Source organism: Pinus tabuliformis, chromosome 2_1 (assembly GCF_031772625.1).
Source record: "Pinus tabuliformis cultivar Carrire ecotype Pingquan chromosome 2_1, CPIR1, whole genome shotgun sequence".
In the NCBI taxonomy this organism is placed as follows: domain Eukaryota; kingdom Viridiplantae; phylum Streptophyta; class Pinopsida; order Pinales; family Pinaceae; genus Pinus; species Pinus tabuliformis.
The window spans coordinates 256,844,152-256,856,102 of record NC_142299.1 but is presented as its reverse complement, the minus strand read 5'-3'; the positions used below and the strand labels follow the sequence as shown (position 1 = coordinate 256,856,102).

The following is an 11,951-nucleotide window of genomic DNA, read 5'->3' as shown; positions in this document are numbered from 1 at the left end:
GGCACAATGGGGAATAAAGGATGGGGAATAAAGGAGGAAATCATCTTGCAAAATTGAAAACTATTAAAAATATTATTACTCCCAAATTTAAGGAGAAATTTTGGGGAAATAAAGAATTATAGGGAAAAAAGAAACTACAATATTATAGAGAGGTGATCAACCCCAATCTTAAAAAGCAAAATTATCTCTCAATCTTTATCATGAGATAAAAGAGTTTGTCACATATGCAATCCTAAAAGGGTAGAAGATGAAAATCAACCTCTTAAATTATCCATCTTATAACCTTTTTGATCTTTTAACTAGTATTTTAGAATGCTTCTCACTTAGATTTAAGCCTAAAAATATAATATTGAAAAAAAAAAAATCTATAAATTATATAAATTTTAGTGAACATTAATCATCATCATTATTAATAAATATTTTTTTTCCAATATTGTTATTTTTAAGTTTATTTAAATAATTCATAATATATTTTTTAATTATACATCAATTTTAGATAAATGTTAATGTTAAAAATGTAATAAGAAATTGTCCTAAGTCTAAATTTATTGTTACAGTCACAACACTAAAGGTCACCAACGAGAATTTTAGAATCCAATTCCAGTGATAATTTGACCAAAAAATTACAATGTTTACAATTGTGCTTGTCTGGACTTTTGCCATCTCAGTACAATTACAATGTTTACAATTGTGCTTGTCTGGACTTTTGCCATCTCAGTACAGCTATTTTCTTGCTATCATTAATTTTTCACCAAATTTGTCATATAACTTTTCTGAGTCCTATCAATTTGTCAGCGCTGTGTATTTAGTGCAGGTCGTGGGTTCGAATCTACGGGTTGGATGTCTGTTAGGGGGTTTAAAACCTGAGGAGGCTGCTGTGTAGGGTCGAGTTTGAGCTTGCTGGCGGACGGGAGGGGGCGAGGCTCATAACACAATGCGACACAATGCGGGTTGGATGTCTGTCAAGGGTTTTAAAGCCTGAGGAGGCTGCTGCGTAGGGTTGAGTTTGAGCTTACTGGAGGACACGAGGGGGCGAGGCTGATGATGAGGCTTGGAGTGTGAATCCGTGGAGGATTTAGCGGGACGAAGGATCGAGTCTCGTCCGCAAGGGGATCAGGCAGTTGAAACAAAGAGGTGAAGAAATTTGCAGCAGAGTCATGCAGCAGCCGTATGTAGTACTGGCCCTGTGGTGGATATTGTTACTGTGTCACCCGTTCTGGGGAGTTTTCGCTAATACAGAAGGTTATTTTTCGCCATTCTTTTCTTTTCACTTAGTAGTTGTACTGTGTTTTGCGTTATATACACGGCTTTGTTTTCGTTATTTTATTTTATTTTTTATCTAAGTTTATAACCATCTGGACTTGGTAAATGTAGTTGTTATGTGTTTTGCTTTCTTTTATTTTTATTTTTTTAAATTCAGAGTTCAGAAGCATCTAGACTTGGTAAATGCAATTGTCATGTCTTATTGTGTAAAAGATTTTTTTTTTTTTTTTTAAATCCAGAGTTTATAAGCATCTAGACTTGGGGGTAAATGTAATTGTCATATATTATTGTGTAAAATAAATATGTGTTTTTTGTTTTTTGTTTTTACTCTTAAAAGAAAATCTGTCTAAGAGGTTGCGTTATCGATTGAGCCATCAAAGATCTGTCTGCACTGAAATGCTCTTTCCTTCCTACGAAGCAATCTGTTTTGCTTTCTTTTTAGTCAGCTTCTCAAACTCTGTTGCTGCCGACTTTGTAGTTACATACAGCCTATGGTAAATGTTGCATCCCTTGCAGCGCTGTAATCGCCATCCCTTTTAAATATCAGATGTCTTGAATACCAAAAACAAGAGAGGCCGAATCTTTTGATAAACTCTAAAGTATTGGAAGAGCCCTAAATTCCTTGGAACTTCACATTTGATGTATTTAAGAGCCCTAATTTGTTAGAACTTCACATTTGATGTCTCTGTTGACCGTCTTTTGAAGTTCCATTTAAAATCTGTTAACCGAATTTGATTTGAACCTGCGTGCATGTAAATTATTAGTATGGCATATGTTAACTAACGATGACGATCCTCTTCGCCCAAAAATGTAAATTGCGTAGATATTTTAGCGTCACCTAAATAAATATTCCTTTATTACAAAATACTTAAAATGCTGCTTAAAAAGGCTGTCTTAGACAGAGTCCGTTTTGCAAAGTTTCAGAACTTTTGTGTTTTTTCCTTTACATAATTAATTTTTAATGAGATGAGAGTAATTTGCATAAATAATAATTTCTTAACGGAGATACAGGCTGTGTACGTGAAAGGACAGAGAGTTCTCTATAATAAATTAGAGTAACAAATCATCTTTTTTAAATGGAAATAGGGGCATAGCACATCTCTTTATTATTAGTCAAGCTCATTTTCACGGAAAGTAAACTATATTTTACTCCGATACAGGCTGTGTACGTGAAAGGACAGAGAGTTCTCTATAATAAATTAGAGTAACAAATCATCTTTTTTAAATGGAAATAGGGGCATAGCACATCTCTTTATTATTAGTCAAGCTCATTTTCACGGAAAGTAAACTATATTTTACTCCAGCGTCCATTTCATTTTCCAGTCACTTTCACATTTCCATTCCCCATTTAAGGAATATACTAGTTTTAAGGTGTAATTATTATTCAAAATATTTATACAAACTACCATGTCAAGAATATCTAAGAGCCGTTCAATTTTGGTTTTAAAAGGTCTTGGAACATTATCCTAGGATTCATGTCAATCCAAATTCATGATTTTATTCACCATTTTTCCTAATTAATTTTTATTAGGTAGAAACAAGATAGGTTCATCATGTGCAACAATAGCCTAGGATTCATATCAATCCAAATTCATGATTTTATTCACCATTTTTCCTAATTAATTTTTATTAGGTAGAAACAAGATAGGTTCATCATGTGCAACAATAGTAAAGAGATCAAAATCTCAAAAAGTAATAAAAAAATCTTCAGCCTTAAAAGCCTAGTATCTATCGGTCCCCATAGAGATTTCAGTCTAAAGTTAAGAGATTAAAGTCCTCTAAAATAAACAACAAAACTTAAAATTTATTCAGGATATCTGTCCTATTTGACAGCATAATATGATTTTCAAATTCTTCTGGACAAAGACATTCTGTTCTAGCTCTAGACCTGCTTTTGGGAGTTGATCTTCCTCTAAATCCTGTTCTCTCTAAAGGTGTTGGAAATCAATGAGCTGGAATTACTGTTTTAATTTGTTCAGCAGCTTCGCCAGGTGATAGAGGGAATTGGCCATGACATGAATTAAGTCATTCATCCTATTGATAGTTAGTAATGAGTCACCTTTCACCCGCAAAGAATTGACCTGATAAACAAGTGTTAGCTTGAGTTAATAGAACAGAGCATTGGACCCAACCAGGTTATTGCTACCTGACCATAGTAGGCTTTGAATCTAAAAAAATGAGACTCTGTTATGTAGAGAAAAAAACCAAACCTACCGCGGAATGTTGTCCCCTGCAAGCACCTTCAAAGTAGGGACATGTCCTTGCTTTACCGAGGATCACAGTTTTCATCACCCTTAAAGCTTTTGGTATATCTTCTGAGACAGAGTATTGCTTTAAAGTCCAGATTGGAGTACCAATTTGGAAGGATGAAAACTGTCCTCAAAGGTGATGGAATTTCTAGTCCGATAATACAAAAAATGGAAATAGAAGAGACTTCCATTTCTTCAGACTTTCATATATAAACCAATTCAAGCTATCTTCAATGGTAGGTCCTGTCCATAAAGAACACGGTCTGACCAACTTTTGCAGGTCGGACCAAATTCGATTCATACATAATTACACAATGTTTAATATAGTTATATGACCAGTTTATGGCGTTTGTGTTGAAACTGATTTTAGTGATAAGTAAAGATTATGTGATGTGGGTGTTAGTCATATTATATATATAAAATATAGGAGTGAGTTAAATAATGAACCAATTTAACTTTTGATAAATTTGAAGTAAAACTATATTTAATATTTCACCATCATAGAGTTAAAATTAACAATTAACTTAATTATTACTAAAATCAAATTTATCCACTTTTTACTCCCTAATAATATACAAAACAATATCCACTAATTGAATTTTTTGAATTTTATTCCTCTTAATGAATACTTTAACGTACAAGCTTTTTGGCCTCCTGAAAATTGAGATGTTAGGTTAGGTTCCAAGAGCATGGTCAATTTGAGCAACAGGTAAACCGTAACCGTTTGTATGAGTACGCCACTCAGTTCTTACCGTGCATTTCTGAAAAGACTAACCTTCTCCTCTGGTAGGGAGAACCTTACCGCAGGGGAAAAAGATTAACCTACTGCACAATCGCAATAAATACAGATACAAGCTAACTTTACGGTGCCATGTCCCCTGGTTGACATTTTGCTCCCCGGTTATCCTCTCAGCATATAACGTAAGAGTTTTTTAAAAATTTAGATGCCTCGGGATGGTTTGTTATTTTTCGTATTTGGGTTCAATTTTCAGAAGGGACATATTCGCTTGTTGTGATAAGGCTAGAGGGTACATGCATTATGGGATAGCCTAGGCCCTTGCTAAGTTACATGTTATTGGTTTGTTATTTTTCTTATTTAGGTTCAATTTTCAGAAAGGATATATTGGCTTATTGTGAGAAAGGATATATTAGCTTATTGTGATAAGGCTAGAGGGTAGATGCCTTATGAGATAAGGCTAGAGGGTACATGCCTTATGGGATAGCCTAGGCCCTTGCTAAGTTACATAGTTACATGTTATTGGTTTATCTAGCTTATAGGCTGTTTAGATATACTTTTTATAATGACATGCTGTAGGTTTATTCCAGACCTATAGATCACTCCAATGAGTTACCAATCTCCATGAATAAGAAAAAAATTATTCGTTTCCGCTTCCAATACTGATCTGAAAGAGCCCACTCCTGGGTTTACGGGCTGTGTTTTAATGAGTTTAATGGCTGTCCAGGTATTTTACGTTGGCATGGGGTGGACTGATAGCTATTCTGGGCCTGGAACGAGATGAAGCCCTACCTCTTAGTCATGCTTTTGCTTTACTGTCTTATAAATTACTAGTCAGATTTGGGGTTTATAAGTTTTTCCTTTTAACCACTACAAGTTCAATTTCTTCCAGAGGTGCCTCATGGAGGAGAAAAAGATGAATCGGTAGGTTTGTTCAGTAATTCCAATTGGCAGTGAACTCATGTACTGATGAGGGGTTGCATTAGTGGCAAGTCCGGGTAGTAATTCTCATTTGCCTTTCATGCATAATGCATATTGATCTCTTTCAAGTTTCCACTCTGTACCACCTATTTCAATCTCTATGACTCATATGCGAAATTTATGAGAAGACAATCCATGTCCAATCTCTATGACATATGCGAAATTTATGAGCAGACAATCATTTTGGCTATTACCAATTGGCTTAACAAAAGAATTTGCAAATCATCAAATGTGTTTGAAACCTTGCTATGCTTAACAAGAAGGAATACGAAAATTTACTAAATTCATTGTACTATGCTTTGATTAATAGTAAATGTTTATTTTTCTTACGAACAAGTATATTTTGTGTATAAAGAAAAATGATATGTAGGACATGTCTTTCTGTTGTTGGAAAGAAAATTTTAATCGTATATAATCACAGAAGAGGTAATGTTCACAGTACAAACTAAAAAACCCATCTGTCTTCCACTATTTCATCCCATCCAAGACCAAAAATATATCAAGTATTGATCAAAGCTAGGGTCTCTGAATAGGCTGGCAGTCCTCACGGAGGATTGATATTAAAAGAATTTAAAACTTTTAAAGTATATGCAGAGTTCTATTGTGTTAAAAACTTAGAAATAGAAGCAAACTCCCATATTCTACAAACAGACATGATATGCTTGACAAATTATCAAAACTAGAAATATTTTCTTAGACTGCTGCTGGTCTGCCGGCTCCTCATTTTTATTTTGCTCCTCCATTCGGGCAGCAAAAAATGATTAGTATATCGTCTGAGAGAGCTCTCCGATTCTTCGATACATCCATGTTTCTGTTGGCAAGGTCACTCTGAATTTGCTTGATGTTCGTTTCATCGATTCCCTGGTCTATAGAAGTCTTCTCAAATGGTTTTTGACCATCATGTATTCTATTTTATCGAGATTAGTGTTTTTTGGATCAGGTTCTCGATGTTTTCCTTCTCTGGCCTCCTCATCAACTCCAGTTTAAATTTTTGTTTTGGAGCACAATCATGTTATGAAGCAGTTTCTCTGTCATGGGCTTCATACCATTTCAAGGCTTCCCTGTTTTCTCCTGTCAAGCATTCTTGTGTCCCTAAGCATCCTTGTTCTCTCTTGTCAAGCATTCTAGCATCTCCAAGCTCTACCCAATATCAACTCACATAATTGATTTTCCTGCGTCACTTGATTGATGATGATTGATGGGTCATTTAGACGCCTCTGCTGTCTTCTAACAACATTCCTGGTCCCCATTTACTCTTGCCTTATCGATTGTAACTTGATTTATCTCTCCTGCTGCTGTTCTGGAGAATCCATTCCTCGTTTCTGCTTTAATGTGGTTCGCCTTATGTCATGAGATTTGGATAGAAGCTAATCAGCGCAGGGTGACTTTGGGGAACAAGCTGTTTCTTCTTTCAATGCAGTAGATATCCTCATGAAAGTGGCTTCTATTGATCTTCATTATTACTGAAAGGGATATAACTTGAGGGGATCTAAAATATCGAGGGTCACCATAGGTGTTAGGATTCATGACTTTTTAATACTCTCCCCAGCAGGTGATATGACGTTTAGAAATTACCCGCTCTGTTAGTGATAATTTTACCTGGGAACATTTTCTTTTCTTTTCTCAGCATAAAGAGTTATATTCTCCAAACCTAGGGTCTAATTTTGGCTGAAATCCTTGATATTTTACTGCAACTACTATTGTTCATCTCTTTGCCGTTAGTCCTCTTCAAATTGTTAGATATTTTGCTGCAGTTATTACTTTGTTGCTTTAGTGTTCAGTTCTACTTGCAGTTTTCAGATTTTTTCAGACTTTGCCCAACAGGATGGAACAGCATGCCAAACAGGAAAAACTGCTTCCTTCTCGTCTCAAATGCAAGTTCATGGGACCATTCAGAGGCAGTCTGTCAGACCCACAGTGGTCATCTTGCTGCATTGACATCCATGCAAGAGCTAAAATATGTGCAAGCTCTTTGCAGAAACATCAGTAATGGTTGCTGGGTTGGAGGGCGCGGTGTTAACTCTCAAAAAGGTTTTAGTTGGCAGTGGAGTGATCATCGAACCCTTTGGAATAACTCTGTTTTTCCTGGGGCACCATCTCCCCTCAACTGTTCAAATTCATCATGCCTCAGCACCAATCTGACTGACTTTTGCACTTTAGTGACTAATGGGCAAGTTGCTCTAGTGGGTGATAGATGCAATACTTCCCATGACTTTGTATGCATGCTAAACAAAGGTAATGTCTTTATCCTGCTAACTGAAATGATTTTCTGATTTGAGATTGTAGATGGGAGTTTAATTTTTTGGATAGGGTTTTCAGCTTTCACTTTTTCTAGTCTGTGTATCCTTTGTTCTATTTTAGGTCAGAATCTAATGGAGAAGCAAATATTTTCTCAGACTCTGCTCCTTGATCCTCATATTTTTCCAAATTTTAGTTTACTATTGGTTCTCTTGACCATTTCCTGATGTATGCCCTACACCAGAGAATAAATGCGAACACGGACCTTGTCATAAGGAGTACATTGTAGTCCTCGCGGTTGTAAGTGGTATTATCCTCTCTACTACACTCGCTGTGGTGATTTGGCTTCTGGCATACAGGCAAAGCAAAAGGCGCAAGAGATCTAGGAAAATATCCAGCCCTTCTTCTGCTGCTCTTGTTCCTCCTTCATGGAGGGTGTACAGTAATGATGAATTGAGAATGACCACTAAAAATTTCAGTGAAGGAAATAGACTCCTAGGAGATGCAAAGACAGGAGGAACATACAGGGGTGTCCTGCCAGATGGTTCACCGGTAGCAGTCAAGAAGCTACAGAAATCTAGTTTTCAGAGTAAGAAAGAATTTTTTTCTGAAATTAGAAGGATAGCACGGCTTAGTCATCCCAATCTTGTGGCTGTCAAAGGATGCTGCTATGAACATGGTGAGCGATATATTGTTTATGAATTTGTAGCCAACGGTCCTTTGGACAGATGGCTACATCACCTGCCAAAAGGAGGTAGGAGTTTGGATTGGAGGATGCGAATGCGAGTTGCGACTACACTTGCTCAAGGCATTGCGTATGTATTCTTTTCCAATGTTCTTCCTTCTTGACTCACCAGTTTGTCGAAATAGTTAGAGGTCTGTGTGATACTAAGGAAAAAGCATTTGAGGCATTAGACTGGATATATTTCAATGATGCATATAATTACGATTCATGAAGAATGTTTTTCGACACTTGTACAAACTTTTTTAGCATCTTGATGTCCTCTACATTCAGTAAATATGATATATGGCTTCTAGCCATCCATCTTTTCTGCCTTTTGAGGACCATTTTCTGAGATTGCATACAATATTTGTTCTCGTATTTGATACCGGTGGATTAGAACTCAGTGCTTTTGTTGTAGTTTTCTACCATTATCAATATGAGTAATCATGACTAAGTTCCTCTTTGGACTGCCATGCATAGCCAGATGGGGAAATTTTGATGTTGGTTTGTTACGTAGGATGCAGCATTCATTTATTTGTTCTGAACTTCTATAATATTTTTTAAACAGGTTTCTACATGACAAAGTCAAACCTCATGTAGTACACAGAGATATTCGGGCCAACAATGTGCTCTTAGATGAAGAGTTTGGGGCACATATACTGGGTGTGGGGCTGTCCAAATTTGTACCATGGGAGGGCTTGCATGAGAGGACAGCGATGGCTGGAACTCATGGATATCTTGCTCCTGAATTTGTTTACCGAAATGAACTCACAACTAAAAGTGATGTCTACAGCTTTGGAGTTTTGCTACTTGAACTTATAAGTGGACGCAAACCTTCTCAAACAGGGGAATGCATTGAGTGGCAGAGTATATTTGAGTGGGCTACACCCCTTGTTCAATCTCACCGATATACAGAATTATTAGACCCAGTAATTACTGACATTCCAAATGCTGGACAAATTCAAAAAGTGGTTGACCTTGTTTACACATGTACACAGCATGTTCCTTCCATGAGGCCGCGCATGTCTTATGTAGTCCATCAACTACAACAATTGGAACTCAAAGTTGTATCAGAGGCTGGGAGGGGAGCTGTGGGAAGTTCCTCAGCCATGTCATTAGAGGTAGAGTCAGCCTCTTGATTTGAACTGACTGAACATAAGATGGATCATCTTTGCGAAAGGAAGCCCATCTTTTTTTGTTTTAAGCTCCTTTGAGCTTTAACCTAGACATTCAGCAGATAATGATAGTGCCTAACGATGAAATTTTAGGGCAGTTGTGTTTTCTATGGAAAATTAGTTTTATATGCTTTTTGTATAACCACAGAAATGTAACCATGGGATCTTCAGATACATAAAACAAATGGTGGCTAATGTGTGAATTGGAACTCAATTCAGCTACTGTTAATTGTACTTGCTTATTTTACTATTATTGTGATGATCTATAGAAGATAATTTATGATTGTAGTATTTAAATGTGATTCATTTCTCTCGATGTCTTTTTATATCACCTGTTCAGAGTTGAGAAAGTATATTTGGCAAAAATAACATCAACAAAGTTGAAGACATGCAGACAGGCATCGAGCCTTGTGGCTTAAAGGTGGATAATGGGTGATTCTCACTTTAAAAGTTATTTTTTTCCTAGTTAGGTTGAGCTTAGGTCGGGACTAGCTGCAATGTTGGATGGGACAATGATCTGCTCATCTGTGGACACTTTAAAAGTTACTTGTTTAAAAACTCAAACTATTGTTTTGGCAAAACTTGCAACTAATAAAAATATGTGAAATCATCTTGAAAGATATACTAATGCTTTTGAGACTAAAATGATAGGGAGATGGTATAGATTTAGAAACTCTAGAGCATGCATACAGGTTCCCCGGTATGGAGGGGACTGATGTCATCTTTAATTGGCTTTTCAAATGGCTTGTGTGGAAGGTAGGAAATGGATGTCAAGTCAGGCTGGGCAAAGATCTTTTTCTGGGGAAACTTATCTTTCTATTCTCTGTCATTCCCTAGTAACTCTCCTTAATGCGAAAGGCTTCTATCTTCTGGCCCAAGCAAACAGCTCCTTCCCTTTCAGCAGCTCTCAGGGACAGTGGCTTAGCTCAAGGGATATGGAATTGCAAGGAGCTCTTGCTTCAGAATGGGATAATTTTGTGGAAAATCTCTCTAAAAATGGGGTTTTTCTCACATAGGAAGAGGACAAGCTCGTAACGGCTTGGAACAAAGACTCACCGAAAGTGGAGGCCATTTCTGCTTATGAGGCTATATCATTTTCTCTGTGCACTCTTATTTTAAAATGGTGGACATCCAAGATTTGGAGGTGGAACCTTCCTCTCAAGCTTAGGATTTTTTTATGGTTGGTTCTTGAAAATAAAATCTTGGTTTGGGAAAACTTGCAGAAAAGAGGTTTCAGTGGGCCAAACGTTTGCTGTCTGTGCCTTTCTGGAGAGGAGAGTATAGATCACCTCTTCATTAACTGTAGGATAGCAAAAGAGTTATGGGAGAATGCGCTATCTGAGATCAGAATTCCAACTTTTGGAAGCTTTAATTATTATGAGGAATGCTTGTTTTTTGGGCTTCAAAGAAAAAAGACCTTGAAACCCTTCCCATCTTTGTTGCATGGGGCCTCTGGAACATGCGCAATAAGGTCATATTTGAAGGCAAGTCCCGCAATATGTTTCAAACAGCAACTAAAGTGGTTGCATTATTCAGAGAGTATCCAGCTAGAGACTGGCCTAAACAGTTAAGAGTGGTAGCCCCCCCATTTACTGAATAATGACTTCCCTATAGCGTTTTTTGATGGTGCCTCTTAAAGAGGACAGTGTGGTGGTGGCCTCTCAAACATTCCTATAATTATTTCCTGAAAGTTTTTCTGGGGATTGGGCAGGGGACCAACACCAAAGAGAAACAGATAGCATCATGGGCCCTCCTTTACATTGCGAAGTCATTAAATCTATCCAGGATCTTGGTTGGAGGTGACTCCAAATGCATGATAGATTGGCTAAGAAAGAAGTCAGACTTACAGGCTTTAAATCTCTTTTACTGGAAATAAAAAGTAATGAAAACTGTGCAACAATTTCAGCAAATATCTTTTCTCATGTATACTAGATTTACAATATGATGGCAGATGATCTATCAAAACAGGGGCTTCTTCTAAAAGCAGGTACAATCCATCCTATGGAGGGACGCGGATCGAAATTTCTCGGGCTTCTACCAACTTTTCTGAAGACATACCTTGTGTCTCCAGTGGTGATCTTATCTTGATGAACTGTGAAATCCATCTTTTTTTGGTGTTATAGTTTTGTTTCTCCTTTGGTTAAGCATTGGCAGAATTTTAATGTTATATGCAGATATCTCAAATGTTGATGGTAAAGCAGGTCTTCTCAGACCATCATAGGTTTCCGCCAGATTTTTGTGTAACAGTTTAAAAGTTTTTGCTTCGGTCTGCTCAGACCAAGCTCAGTAGTGTGCCTAGTTTTAGCTAGATTTTTGTGTAACACTGTAAAAGTTCTGCTTCGGTCAGCTCAGACCAAGCTCAGTAGTGTGCCTATGTATACAACAAATGTTTTTGGTATGATCAGGTTTCAATGAACTATGTAATGTATCTTTGATTCATCATGAATAATAAGATGCAGATTTATTTTTCTTCTGCAAAAAAGACAAAAGGGAACTATGTAAGGTATCTTTGATTCATCAGAAATAGCAAGATACAGATTTCTTTTTCCTATGAAAAAAAAGTGATTAGTGGTAGCTTCCTTTAT

At 36.8% G+C, this 11,951-nt stretch overlaps 1 protein-coding gene across 1 annotated transcript; it reads left to right on the top strand.

Annotated features, from left to right (window-relative positions):
• Positions 1-580: 580 nt before the first annotated feature.
• On the top strand, positions 581-9,668 carry LOC149199688 (C-type lectin receptor-like tyrosine-protein kinase At1g52310). The gene is made up of 4 exons (XM_089402528.1): positions 581-1,242; positions 7,054-7,464; positions 7,712-8,282; positions 8,760-9,668. The coding sequence occupies exons 1-4, from the start codon at positions 1,158-1,160 to the stop codon at positions 9,328-9,330; spliced, it is 1,638 nt and encodes a 545-aa protein (XP_089258654.1). The 5' UTR covers positions 581-1,157; the 3' UTR covers positions 9,331-9,668.
• Positions 9,669-11,951: the final 2,283 nt, after the last annotated feature.